The sequence below is a fragment of the Nicotiana attenuata genome, unplaced genomic scaffold, assembly GCF_001879085.1.
Source record: "Nicotiana attenuata strain UT unplaced genomic scaffold, NIATTr2, whole genome shotgun sequence".
In the NCBI taxonomy this organism is placed as follows: Eukaryota; Viridiplantae; Streptophyta; class Magnoliopsida; order Solanales; family Solanaceae; genus Nicotiana; species Nicotiana attenuata.
The window spans coordinates 33,284-47,999 of record NW_017672443.1 but is presented as its reverse complement, the minus strand read 5'-3'; the positions used below and the strand labels follow the sequence as shown (position 1 = coordinate 47,999).

General features: G+C 40.9%; 1 protein-coding gene across 1 annotated transcript; it reads left to right on the top strand.

Annotated features, from left to right (window-relative positions):
- The first annotated feature begins 1,045 nt into the window (after positions 1-1,045).
- Positions 1,046-13,262, top strand: LOC109213220. The gene is made up of 6 exons (XM_019376990.1): positions 1,046-1,133; positions 5,137-5,247; positions 11,727-11,952; positions 12,013-12,351; positions 12,428-12,603; positions 12,811-13,262. The coding sequence occupies exons 1-6, from the start codon at positions 1,046-1,048 to the stop codon at positions 13,260-13,262; spliced, it is 1,392 nt and encodes a 463-aa protein (XP_019232535.1).
- The last annotated feature ends 1,454 nt before the right edge of the window (positions 13,263-14,716 follow it).

Sequence of the window (14,716 nt, the reverse complement as noted above, 5' to 3'; positions counted from 1 at the left end):
TGAAAATTAACTAAGGTATAAGGAGAGCCCTAACACGAAGTTAAATTAGAAGTTATACTACAGACCAATATTTCAATGAGCTCACACAACCTTCAATTTCGAACAAGCATATCTATCGGTGTATGATGAGTTAGGTGGTGAATACCTATAAAATTAAAGGTCTTCAAGTCTAGTTCCTAACTTAATAAACCGTTCGTTAATTTGATCTCAATACAAAAAGTTATGTGCATTTTAGTATCAAACTGTGTAGTGCCTTATGAATATAGGACACGTGGCACCTCTTTAATGTTAAATATGCCAAACTTTATGCATTGTAAGTTGAAACTTCGGGAATTTATTCTTATTCATTGCTAGACTTTTGGGGGCAGAATTTCTCCATTTTTTCACTCCTCTCACTCTCCAAGATCAAGGCAAATATTTCAATTATTTCTCTAGCTTAACTCATCTTCAAGGACATGAATCTCACTTCAATCCATCTTTTAATTTTAGAAGCAAGGTCTAGCTCTTGGTAAATTCAAGCGAAGAATTTCTAAGGTTCTATCAATAAGGTACAAAATCTTCTTCTAGGCCATGACATAGATTCATATGAATATTTCTAGTATGTTTTATGGTGAGGACTCATAGGATGGTGATCGGAAGTTGTGAGTCCAAGTTTCGCTATAAATAGGAGAATTAGTATCTATTATAGGACACGAGAAATCATCTATACTCAAATACTATAATTTGCTCTCATACTATAAAATGTTTCGCTTGTTTTTGTTCTTAATATTGTTCGAATTACTGCTTTCAGAGAATTTTATCATACAACCAAGCTTGTATTTCTTTAAGCTATTTTCATATTCTTGACTTCATTCTTATTTATTCATCTTTTTGGATCAAGTTAACTCACGTGTCTATAAACCACATTACAAATTCAACTATATCGTTTCACAGGTAATAGTTTGGCACCGATCGTGGGGCATAGTCAATTGTGTATTTGCTTAGATCCATTAATCTGTTACTAAGGAATTTTGATTCCTTTTTTCGCGAAAGAAAAAAATCAGATATGGCGGCTAATGATGTGAACAATTTCTTTAACATTGGATATAACGACCCGGCCGGCCGTTTTGAGAATTTAAGCTTCGTTCTGTGGCGTACGGTCTCGAACAACTTCATAATATGAGTATCGACTTGCGTGCATGGTTGGATTCAGTTAATGGATGATTCAGAGTCAGATTGGGAGAAAGAATCTAGTTTTGGAAGTTTGAACGGTGAAAATTTGACCGGAATTGGACTTTTGAGTAAACGGTCCCGGAGTGGTTTTCGAGTGATCTCAACAGCTTCGTATGGTGATTTTGGGCGTAGGCGTGTGTTCGGATTGTATTTTAGAGGTCCGTAGCTTATTTAGGCTTGAAATGTTAAAGGTTGAATTTTTGAAATTTCCGGATCAATATTGAAAATTTGATATCGGGGTCGGAATGCAATTCTGAGAGTTCGAGAAGCTCCGTTATGTCATTTTGGACTGGTCTGCAAAATTTAGCATCATTCCAGGTTGATTTGATCGGTTTCGGAACATTTTTTTGAATTTGGAAGATTTGGAAGTTCATAGTTCGATTCATGGAGTGATTCGTCGTTTCAGCATTGTTTGATGTGATTTGAGACCTCGAGCGAGTCCGTATTAGGTTATGTGACTTGTGTATGTATTTAGACGGAGTCTCGGGTGCCTTGGGTGTGTTCCGGGTGGGCCACGAGTCATTTTCCCATTTTTGAAACTGATGTTTTGTTGCTTTTCATATTCTCCTTCGGGATCGCGAACAGCCTCTCGCGTTGGCGATGCCTTGTTGCTGACCACCACGAAATCTTTCTTCGCGTTCGCGTCAAACGCTTCGCGTTTGCGAAGCCCTACATTTTCCTTCTTCGCGTTCGCGTCCCTCCCTACGTGATCGCATAGGTTCCTGCTTTTCTCCTCTGCGTTCTTGAGCTCATCATCGCGTTCGCGATGAGCAACCTGGGCAGCCTTAATTTTTCTTCTTCGCGAACGCGGTCCTCTCTTCCCGTTCGCGATGCACAAAAACCTGGGCAGACAGAATATATTCCAAAATTGAGGGTTTCACCATTTTCATCACATTTTGACTTCTAGAGCTCGGTTCTTGGCGATTTTTGGTGGGTTTTTCACGAAATTCGATTGGGTAAGTGTTCTTAAACTATAATTAAATATATTACATGAATTTTTTTTTTATCTTTATCATTTAAATTGTGTTTTGGGTTGGGGAAGGAGGTGTTTTGAAGAAAGATTCTAAAATGAAAAATGGCGATTTGAGGGACCAAATGGTACCGGCATTTGATAAACTTAGTATTATTGAACTCGTATCGGAATGGGTAATTAGTTTTTGTAAAATTTGTCGGGTTCCGAGGTGTAGAGGTCTGGCGGTCGACTTTTGGACCGATTTTTAGAATATTATCAAGATTAAGACTTTATGATCCGGAATAGTCTCTTATGCGTTTTATTTGTGCTTTGAAGTTAACTTGGTTAGATTTGAGCCGTCCGGAGGTCTTTTCACCCGAGAAGTGCATCTTAGAGTATTAGTTTGTCGTCTTTGAGGTAAGTATCTTGCCTAACCTTGTGTTGGGGACTTCCCCTTAGGATTTGAGTCTGTTATGTTGATTGTAGTTCGTGTACGCGAGGTGACGAATGCGTGCTCGGACTTATTTGTGGAAAAATTGGCCTTTTAGAGTTCTTAGGTCCTTATATTCAATGTGTATGAATGTGTACTTGATATGCTTGAGTTTTCCACTTACTAGTTTCACCTCTACATGCTCTAATTGGAATTAATTGCTCATAATTCATTCTTAGTGCCCATTTGACTCTTATGTTGCTTAACTGAAGATTTTTACCTCTTCTATTGTCTTGATTGAGGTGATGATTATCTTCCCGCTGCTCATCCTTAATTGAAATTATTGTACATTCTTCGTAAATTGCCCAACCTTAAAAGAAGTTTAGACAATCTATATTTTGTTGACATTTCCTTCTTTGGAATTATTTGATTCGTGTTAGCTTCCTTGTTGTTCAATTACTTACTGTGGGATCGTTGCTTCATATTATTTTCTCCCTTTTTGAGTTGTTCTTATCACGCTTAGTATTCTCTATTGTGGTTATTCCTTGTGACCTAGTTTTACCGTCTCCTTGTGATCGAAAGTTCTTGAGTTGATTTACTCATCGTGTTCTTGTGTATATTGTCATTGTTGCTGTTGCACTTGTTGTGGTGGTGCACGAGGTTTCTACCGTGCGGTTGTTGATATTGTGATGAACGAGGTTTCTGCCATGCGGCTGTCGTTATGGGGTTGCACGAGGTTTCTGCCGTGCTATTGCTACTATTGATATATTTCACATGCGGCGGGATAAGGCAGGATATGTATATATATGCTTATATGTGTGTTGCGCATGTGGTGAGACAAGGTGAGAACATTATGATGCACGTGTGGCGAAACAAGGCGGGCACTTATTATTTTATTAATTGCACACGTGGCGAGACAAGGTAGGCTATGTCAGGGGTTGATTGTGATGATTTGTGATGAACTGAGGCCATTCTTGTTGTCTAATATTGTGTTGTGGTACACTTACATGTATGAGCTAAATCTTGTGGAGATTGTGAGGAAACATCTTACGTGATGCCCGTTCTTTTCCTTACGCTTATTAGCTGGTAGGAACTATGTCAAAGCACTTGCACAAGCATACACATAGTTTAACACTCTTATTGGATGTTAAGTCCTCCTGATTTTGCTGAGTATAGATGTACACCCTCCTTTAGTTGTTATATATGTGAGAGTGGCTCTAGTTAGCAAGTGAGTTGTTAGCATGACCATGAGGTTGATGGGGGCACAGGATGCCAACTGTCAGATTTCAGGTACTGGGACTCGTGAGCTGTAATTTGTCCGAGATTTGGTGCTTCATGGAAATTGTTGGATAAGACCTGATGAGAACACTGTCGTAGGACCTGAGTTATTGCTTACCATTACTGTATTGTGAAATTAGGATTTGGGTTTGTGTTTTCGTTCGCTCTTCTATGTCAATATTTTGGTATTTTAGCTGTTACTTGCCATTTTTTTCTTCCCTTATTGTGATTGTAGTATTGTTTACCATTTCGTGTAGTCCTTATATATACATCATGTTTCGTTGTTCCTATATTTGTACAGTTTATTGGACCGGTAGGTGTCTTGATTGTTCCTCGTCACTACTCCTCCAAGGTTAGTTTTGATACTTACTGGGCACCGCTGTGGTGTGCTCATGCTACTCTTCTGCACATTTTTGTTCTGCAGATCCAGGTACTTCCATTCAGTCTTATCACCCTTGAGGCGATGCGCTTCTGTGGAGACTTCGAGGTATATCTGCCGCGTTCGCAGACCGAGGAGTCCATTTCTATCTTTCTGTATTAAGTATTGCCCTTTAGTAGTTTCCTTTTGTTAGACATTTTCGGAGTTAGAGCTTCTTATGTATCTCTTAACTTGTGATTCATAGGGTTCCAGATTTTGGGAGTTTTAGGTTGAGATTTTGTACTGTTATGTGCTAGGCGGCTTCTTAAACTCTATTTTATTTTACTACTTCAGTTTTTAAATTATTTCTTCCGCAATTGTTGTTTTTATTCCACATTGTTAGGCTTACCTATTCGTACAGATTAGGTGCCGTCACGATGGTTCACGGAGGGCAAACCAGGGTCGTGACAAGTCAGAGCTCTAGGTTCATAGGAGTCATGAATCACAAGCCGGTTTATAAGAGTCTCGCGGATTCGTACGGAGACGTCTGTACTTATCTGCGAGAGGCTATATAACTGTTAGGAAGATTTTGCTTCATCTGAATTCCTAGTCGTGCGAGATTTTGATGTTATAATTCTAAATTTCTGTCTTCTATTCTCTCCCAAATTGTGAGAACTCGTGCTACCCGGATGATCAGGCACCCGCGCCCCCTACTGCAGCGCCCACGTGGTGCAGCCAGAGCACCCGCACGAGCTCCCACCGAGGTACCACTAGTAGTTCCAGCCGGAGTCCAGGCACCTGATACGCCTACTGCTACTACTACTCCAGCTCTTCAGGAGACTCTTGCGCAGCTCATGAGCATGTACACCACTTTGGCTCAGGTAGGGTTGCTTCCCCTTGTTGCAGCCACATCTCAGGCCGGGGGAGAAGCACAGACTCTCGCCGCTCGCACTCCTGTGCAGCGAGTGCAGGTTGATCAGGTCCTAGAGATTATTCCTATACAGCCTGTAATCCCAGGTCAGCCCGAGGACGGGGCAGTGGCTCCAGAGGATGAGCAGCGGAGACTTGAAAGGTTCAAGAAGTATGATCCTCCTGTATTCAGTGGGTTAGCATCAGTTGATGCCTTGGGATTTCTGGAGGAGTGTCACCGTATCATCCGCACTATGGGTATATCAGGATCGAGTGGGGTTTCTTTCACTGCCTTCCAGCTTTGAGGAGCCGCCTATGAGTGGTGGCGCACCTATGAGTTAGAATGCCCGAATGAGGCAGCTTCACTGACTTGGACCTAGTTTTCAGATATGTTCCTGACAGAGTTTGTTCCTCGGAGCCTCAGGGATGCATGGCGCCCAGAGTTTGAGCATTTGCGCCAGGGTACTATGACTGTCTCGGAGTATGCTGTCCGTTACACCAGCTTGGCTAGACATGCCCCAGCCTTGGTTTCTACTGTTCGCGAGAGGTTTTGCCGGTTTATTGAGGGGCTTATTCCCAGCATCAGGTCTAGAATGGCTCATGAGTTGGAGTTGGATATTTCTTATCAGCAGGTGGTGAGCATTGCTAGGAGGATAGAGGGTATGCATGCTAGGGAGAGAAAGGACAGGCGGGGCCATAAGAGAGAGGGCATACGAGATCATGAGAGAGAGTTTGAGGAGGCGAGGAGGCCTCATGGACCGGGGAGATCTGCTGGTCCTTATTTTGGAGGCAGGGTGTGACATGGTAGAGTTTTTGTGGGTCAGCCTGTTCATTTCGCGCTTTAGGCTTTGCATAGTGACTCAGGTGTTCATGGGTCTTGGGGTACCCGTACCGCACAGTTCTCACAGCTTCGTCAATAGAGAGGTTGTTTTGAGTATGGAGATACTAGCCATATGGTGAGAGATTGTACCAGACTTCGGGCTGGTGTGTCACAGCTAGGTATTCAGGCGAGTAGAGGGCGCCCAAGAAGGGGAGGCCCGGCTCGTTGATGAGTTTCATATAGTAGGCTTAAGGCCGCTACGCCAGCTAAATGCCATTCATGTATGATTTCAGTTTGTTATAGAGGAGCACCATCCGTAGTTCATTACAGTTCTGCTTATCGGGGTGAGTTCCCCTATTTGTTGCTCCATTTATGGGTGCGTTTCAAGATTAGCACTCTGTTTATGTGATTACCCTATTGGGAGGTTCTATGAGTGATAGTCATGCCTATCGTCTGTTTCTAGCCATTGTCGAGAGTTATGAGGCTAGTAGTAAATTCCTGTTGTCCTTTTCGGTAGGCTTGATATGATTTATGAGTATTTTGTCTACGAGCCGTGATGTTTATGATCCGCCGTGTGGCAGCCAGTACTTGTTGTAAATTGTGACGGGATTGATCTAGTGAGAGTTTCCAACTGATTTGATGTGTACCACACTTGAGATTCAGTGTTGAGGGTAGGACCCCTGTGATTTCATGTGATTTGATGTGTTGGGACCGGGTTGTGTACCACGGTGGGAGTTATATCAGTATGAGGTTCTTGTAATTCTTTTATATGCTTTAGTTCTTTATTGTTAGAATGTTTTTGTAGATTAGTATTGATTGAGGAATTCGTCCTTGTCGGGCTTGTTTGATAGTTCTGTTATGTGTTTCCCTTTCCATATTCAGTCATTTACGTTCTGTGCTTCTTGAGTTTTAGCTTGTGGGGTGTATGCCCGCTGGTATTAGCGGAAATTTGGTGATTCGGGTGTTTAGTTATGTGGCTTTCATAGTTATTATATCATCACCAGTGTTATGGAGGTTTGAAACGGGTTCCTATTGAATATGAGGCTTATGGCTGGTGCTGAATTTGATTTTGGGCGATATTGTTATCAGAAATGTTACTGTGGGCTTATATGTGATGTGTCATGTTGTAAGGTTGTACTATATGGGCGTTGGTATGAATTGATGCAGCTGGTTGAGACTGATACCGGGTATGGATTTAGAATCGGGTCTTTTAGAAATGGATGGAAGGTGAGAATTCTGGTTCTAAGGCTTATTGGTATTGTTAGAAAGGCTCAATTTCATTTGAGATGATGTCGTCAGGATTATGTGGAATGGGGTGATGTGGGATCACCCGCGGGTGTATGTTGCAAGTGTGCATTCAGTGACTTGAGGACTTCGAGGCGAATCTTGGCACGTTTGAGGATGAACGTTGGTTTTAAGAAGGGGAGGATATAACGACCGGCCGGTCGTTTTGAGAATTTAAGCTCTGTTCGGTGGAGTACGGTCTTGAACCGCTTCATAATATGAGTATCGACTTGTGTGCATGGTTGGATTGAGTTAATGGATGATTCAGAGTCAAATTGGAAGAAGGAATCTAGTTTTGGATGTTTGAATGGTGAGAATTTGACCGGAATTGGACTTTTGAGTAAACGGCCCCGAAATGGGTCGGATGATCTCAATAGCTTCATATGGTGATTTTGGGCGTAGGCGTGTGTTCGGATTGTATTTTTGAGGCCCGTAGCTTATTTAGGCTTGAAATGCTGAAGGTTGAATTTTTGAAGTTTTCAGATCAATAGTGAAATTTTGATATTAGGGTCAGAATGCGATTCTGAGAGTTGGAGCAGCTCCGTTACGTCATTTTGGAATTGTCTGCAAAATTTGGCGTCATTCCGGGTTGATTTGATCGGTTTCGACACAGGTTTTCGAATTTGGAAGATTTGAAAGTTCATAGTTCGATTCATGGAGTGATTCGTCGTTTCAGCGTTGTTTGATGTGATTTTAGACCTCGAGCGAGTCCGTGTTAGGTTATGTGACTTGTGTATGTGTTTAGAAGGGGTCTCGGGTGTGTTCCGGGTGGGCTACGGGTCATTTTTCCCATTTTTGGAACTGCTGTTTTGCTGCTTCGGGTATCCTCCTTCGCGATCGCAAACAGCCTCTTGCGTTCACGATGCCTTGTTGCTGACCACCTCGAAATCCTTCTTCGCGTTCGCTTCCAACGCTTCGCATTCGCGAAGCCTTGCATTTTCCTTCTCCGCGTTCGCGTCCCTCCCTACGCGTTCGCGTAGGTTCCTGCCTTTCTCCTCCGCGTTCGCGAGCTCATCATCGCGTTTGCGATGAGCAACCTGGGCAGCCTTACTTTTTCTTCTTCGCGAACGTGGTCCTCTCTTTGCGTTCGCGATGCACAAAAACCTGGGCAAACAGAATATATTCCAATATCGAGGGTTTCACCATTTTCATCACATTTTAAATTCTAGAGCTCGGTTCTTGGCGATTTTTGGTGGGTCTTTCACGAATTTCGATTGGGTAAGTGTTCTTCAACTATAATTAAATATATTCCATGAATTTGTCTTTATTTTTATCATTTAAATTGTGTTTTGGGTTGGAGAAGGAGGTAGTTTTGAAGAAAGATTCTAAAATGAAAAATCGTGATTTGAGGGACCAAATGGTATCGGAATTTGATAAATTTTGTATTGTTGAACTCGTATCGGAATGGGTAATCATATTTTTTAAAATTTTTCAGGTTCCGAGGTGCGGGCTAGGGGGTCGACTTTTGGACCGATTTTTAGAATTTGATCATGATTGAGACTTTATGATCCAGAATAGTCTCTTATGTGTTTTATTTGTGCTTTGAAGTTAATTTGGTTAGATTTTAGCCGTCCGGATGTCTTTTCACCCGAGAAATGCATCCTAGAGTATCAGTTTGTCGCCTTTGAGGTAAGTATCTTGCCTAACCTTGTGTGTGGGACATCCCCTTAGGATTTGAGTCTGTTATGTTGATTGTAGTTCGTGTACGCGAGGTGGCGAGTACGTGCTCGGACTTATTTGTGGAAGAATTGGCCTTTTAGGGTTCTTAGGTCCTTATATTCAATGTGTATGAATGTCTACTTGATATTCTTGAGTTTTCCACTAACTAGTTTCACCTCTACATGCTCTAATTGGAATTAATTGCTCATGATTCATTCTTATTGCCTATTTGACTCTTATGTTGCTTAACTGAAGATTTTTACCTCTTCTATTGTCATGCTATCTTTCATAACTGCTTGTCTTTATTGGAAATCATTATTATCTCCCCTGTAATTGTTTAGTCTTGATTGAGGTGATGATTATCTTCCCACTGCTCATCCTTAATTGAAATTATTGTACATTCTTCGTAAATTGCCCAACCTTAAAAGAAGTTTAGACAATCTATATTTTGTTGACATATCCTTCTTTGGAATTATTTGATTCGTGTTAGCCTCCTTGTTGTTGAATTACACACTGTTGGATCGTTGCTTCATATTATTTTCTCCCTTGTTGAGATGTTCTTTGATCGCTTAGTATTCTCTATTGTGGTTATTCCTTGTGACCTAGTTTTACCGTCTCCTTGTGATCGAAAGTTCTTGAGTTGATTTACTCGTCGTCTTCTTGTGTATATTGTCATTGTTGTTGTTGTACTTGTTGTGGTGGTGCACGAGGTTTCTGTCGTGCGGTTGTTGATATTGTGATGCACGAGGTTTCTGCCGTGCGGCTGTTATTATAGGGTTGCACGAGGTTTCTGCCATGCTATTGCTACTATTGATATATTTCACATGCGGCGTGATAAGGCGGGGTATGTAAATATATGCTTATATGTGTGTTGCGCATGTGGCGAGACAAGGTGGGAATATTATGATGCACGTGTGGCGAAACAAGGCGGGCACTTATTATGTTATTAATTGCACACGTGGCGAGACAAGGTGGGCTATGTCAGGGATTGATTGTGATGAGTTGTGATGGCCTGGGGGCATTCTTGTTTTCTAATATTGTGTTGTGGTACGCTTACCTGTATGAGCTTTATCTCGTGGAGATTGTGAGGAAACATCTTACGTGCTGCCCGTTCTTTTCCTTACGCTTATTAGCTAGTAGGAACTATGTTAAAGCACTTGCACAAGCATACACGTAGTTGAACACTCTTATTGGATGTTAAGTCCTCTTGATTTTGCTGAGTATAGATGTTCACCCTCGTTTACTTGTTATATATGTGAGAGTGGTTCTAGTTAGCAAGTGAGTTGTCAGCATGACCATGAGGTTGATGGGGGCACAGGATGCCAAGTATAAGATTTCAGGTACTGGGACTCATGAGCTGTAATTTGTCTGAGATTTGGTACTTCATGGAAATTGTTGGATAAGACCTGATGTGAACACTGTCGTAGAACCTGAGTTATTGCTTACTTTTACTGTATTGTGAATTTAGGATTTGGGTTTGTGTTTTCATTCGCTCTTCTATGTCAATTTTTTGGTATTTCCATCGTTACTTGCCATTTTTCTTCCCTTATTGTAATTGTAGTATTATTATCCATTTTGTGTAGTCTTTATATATACATCATGTTCCGTTGTTCCTATATTTGTACAGTTTATTGGACTGGTAGGTGTCTTGACTATTCCTTGTCACTACTCTACCGAGGTTAGTCTTGATACTTACTGGGCACCGCTGTGGTGTGCTCATGCTACTCTTCTGCACATTTTTGTTGTGTAGATCCAAGTACTTCCACTCAGTCTTATCACCCTTGAGGCGAGACACTTCTGTAGAGACTTCGAGGTAAATCTGCCGTGTCCACAGACCGAGGAGTCCCTTTCTATCTTTCTTTATTAAGTATAGCCGTTCAGTAGTTTCCTTTTGTTAGACATTTCCGTAGTTAGAGCTTCTTATGTATCTCTTAGCTTGTGATTCATAGGGTTCCAGAATTTTAGAGTGTTAGGTTGAGATTTTGTACTGTTATGTGCTAGGCGACATCTTAAACACTATTTTATTTTACTGTTTCGGTTTTTAAATTATTTCTTCCGCAATTGTTGTTTATATTTCGCATTGTTAGGCTTACCTAGTCGTAGAGACTGGGTGCCGTCACGATGGTCCACGGAGGGCGAACCGGGGTCGTGACATTGGATCACACAACAAATGCGAGGATGTTTCCCAACGTGATGATTCAACTAGAGAAAACCGCAATGAAGGAGATGAAATAACTCCAATTTGCGAAGGTAAAAATCCTCGGGATGTGAGGAGCCAACTCTTGATGATGCGAATGACGAACATGTTGTGGAAACAGTCTAAATATTGAGAGAGCAATTGAAGCTGGAACTTTCGATCGCTTCCAATAATTCTAATGGAGGAGTTCAGATTCCTCCCAGCGTCCCTGCAAATCAAATAGTTCGAAGAACTAGTAACGATGCTCCAAGGGAGGAGTTCGTTTTTATCAAGATATGAGGTACCGACAGTGGATTTGGGAATGACAATAATGCTAACGACCTTTTCAAAATCGAGATCATGAGATTCATGAGGGAAATGAATAAACAAATGGACCAAAATATAAATAACTTCATGCTCGAATAGATCAAATCTGGGAGCATCGCGGGGTGCTAAGGGACCAGATTCCAAGAAGTATACATAGTGGTCGTTCAAACTAAGTGCATGCCTGAGTTGATTTTGAAAAGGTTTAAGATGCCATCGAATATTTCTTGTTGAATAAAAATGGCGAAACCCTGGCGAAGGGTGCTTTAACTTTGTATTCTCTTTTACCTAAGCATTCCATTGATTCTTTTAAAATGCTTGCAGATTCTTTTATTAAAGCTCATGCTGGAGCAAGAAAGGTCCAAGCAAGAAAGGTGGATATATTCAGAATAGCACAAGGAGAATCCGAACAATTACGAGAGTTCGTAATCCGGTTTCAGAAGGAAAGGATGTTTTTCCCGGTAGTACCGTACGAGTGGGAAGCGAAAGCTTTCGTAAAGGGTCTCAACCCATTGAGCTCTGATGCTTCCAACAAACTGAAGGAAAGCTTGTTAGAATTTTAGGCAACCACTTAGATAGATGTCCACAATCGTTATGAGTCAAATATTAGAATAGAAGATGATCAAGTGAGTTCCTCGGTATCATCAAAAGGGAGTAATTGTGATCGGAATCAGGAAAGGTTTAAAGCTGATGTTGACACAGATCAGAGATCTTCTAGGGGTTTCTTTCAGAGTTACGAAAGGGCAGATGGGCAAGGAAATAAAGGTTTTCGATCATCGCATAGATTTTCTTCCAATAGAAGAATGGATCGTTGTCGGAGTAGAAGAACTTTACAGGAGAAAGAAGCATCGGGATCCCGAGATTTAATGTATCTCCGGTTATCCGACTATAACTTTAACATCAGTTTAGTAGTGTTGGTGTCAGCTATGAGAAATGTTAAGGAGGCTAGGTTTCTGAAGCTAATTCAATCAGATCCTAGTTAGAGAGATCCTACATTATGGTGTGAGTGGAACACATGGTCACAGGACTCGGGACTGTCGGCACCTTCGTGAAGAGGTGGCAGCGTTGTTGAAGAATGGTCACCTCAGAGAATTGCTAGGTGATCGGGCCAAGAATAATTATGGGAAAAATCATGACGCTAGGGAGCTAACCAAACCGGTTGTAGGATCACCTCTTATGGGGATAAACATGATTTTTGGTGGTAATAAGGTTAATAGGGTGACATTTTCAACAATAAAGAAGATGAAGATATCGGTAACTCATGACAAGAGAATATGAGAAGATGCGGAGGATGACATCACCTTCATAGAGGAGGATGTTGATGGACTTCTTCTACTGCATAATGATGCTCTAGTAAAATCTCTTAATGTTTTAGATTTTAAAATTAAACGTGTGTTGGTTGATCCAGGAAGTTCAGCCAATATCATACAATGGAGAATTTTGGAGCAAGCAAAGTTAACCGGAAACATAGTTCCGGTAACAAAGCTTCTGGACGGGTTCAACTTAACGAGTGTAATGATCCGAGGAGAGATCTTTCTGCCTACACATGTCGAAGGAGTAACGAAGACCACTATGTTTGAAGTAGTAGATGGCGACATGGGGTACGATGTGATCCTTGGAAGGCCATGGATACATGAAATGAAGGTTTTGCCTTCAACTTACCATCAATTGCTGAAAATTTCCACACCGGAGGGAGTCAAGCTGATCAGAAGAGATCAGTTGGATGCAAGAGAGATAAACACAATTACCTTGTCTAGTAGCAAGGGAAAAGAGATAATCAAATGGCAACCACAGGAGCCGGTGCCCTCTTCCACCCCAGTTAAAGATAATAGAAAAGAGGAGTCATCACATTCTTATTAGGTACCAAGGTCTTTTCAGGTCCCGGAGAAAACAGATGCGACCAAATCGACTGCTGAAGAGCTTCAACAAGTGGTCTTATTCATAGAGTTCTTAGAAAGAAAATTTCACTTAGGAACATGGTGAGTCCCGAACTCAGGTTAAAAATTATTGATTTTCTAAAAGCTAACATCAATTGTTTTGCATGGTTGCATTAAGATATGACAAGTATTCTATTGGAAGTGGATGTCCACAAGTTGAATTTGGGTCCTAACTTCCTTCCGGTAAGGCAGAAGAAATGACCGATGGCAGAGTCATAAACATGTATGTCAAAGAAGAGGTAAACCGATTAGTAATATCGGTTCAATTCGAGAGGTAAATTATCCTTATTGGTTGGCTAACGTATATTACCTAAAAAGAATAATAAATTTAGTATGCATGTATATTATAAAGATTTAAATAAGTCATGCTCTAAGGATCCCTTTCCGCTGCCAAATATTGATCAAATGATTGATTTTATGGCCTAGCATGAGTTAAAGAGTTTTCTTGATGCTTATTCCTGGTGTAATAAAATTAGGATGCACCGAGAAGATCAAGAAAAGACCTCATTTATCACAAATTTTGGCACATACTGCTATAATGTCATGTCTTTTAGCATTAAGAATGTCGTAGCCACTTACCAAAGGCTTGTTAATAAGATATTTGAATAACAAATTGGTAAGACAATGGAGGTTTATATTAACGACATGTTGGTTAAGTTTCTTAAATCATCTACAAAAACATTCGACATTCTAAGAAAATAGAACATGAAGCTCAACCCGGGGAAATGTGCCTCGGAGTTGGTTCCGGCAAGTTCCTGGGATTTTCGGTCTCTCAAAGAGGAATTGAAGTAAACCCCAATAAAATAAAATCTATCGAGGATATATCAGATCAATTAACAAGTGAGAAAGAAGTACATAGGCTGACCAGTAGGCTGGCAGCCCTAAGCAGGTTTAATTGAAGGTCTCCAAAGAAATGACATCATTTCTTTTGGTTTTTGAAAAAGAAGAATGATTTCGTGTGGACTCCAAAATTCCAACAAGCCTTGAAAATACGCTCAAATTACACTTTAATTAAATAGTGTAAGGCGGTCGGTGTCAAACATAATAACCCAACAAGGTTGGGGTCGAATCCCACAGGGAATAGGTGTGAAAAGTTTACCCGATTAGTGTGTCACTTGACTTGAGTCATAATTCTATCCGGTTAATTGTAACAAGAGTATGGTATGATGGTAAATTGAAGAAATAACTAATTGTGACATTGAGAATGTAATTAATTTGATTAAAGAAACCAAGGTTGTGTCTCCTTCAATGAAGTGTAATGCTATTGGTGTTAATATGATATATTTCTAATGGAAGGTTCTTTTGACACACAAATAATTTCTAAATGACTACCCAATATTTTCGAATAGTAGGGTAGTATTTCCTCTTTATGATTTT

Bases quoted from the DNA above. Each gene is read 5' to 3' on its own strand.
- LOC109213220 (XM_019376990.1), top strand. From the start codon at position 1,046: ATGGCGGCTAATGATGTGAACAATTTCTTTAACATTGGATATAACGAC. The intron at 1,134-5,136 runs GTACGGTCTCGA...CCCTTGTTGCAG, and splicing joins TTTAAGCTTCGTTCTGTGGC to CCACATCTCAGGCCGGGGGA. The intron at 11,953-12,012 runs GTTAGAATTTTA...GTCAAATATTAG, and splicing joins AACAAACTGAAGGAAAGCTT to AATAGAAGATGATCAAGTGA.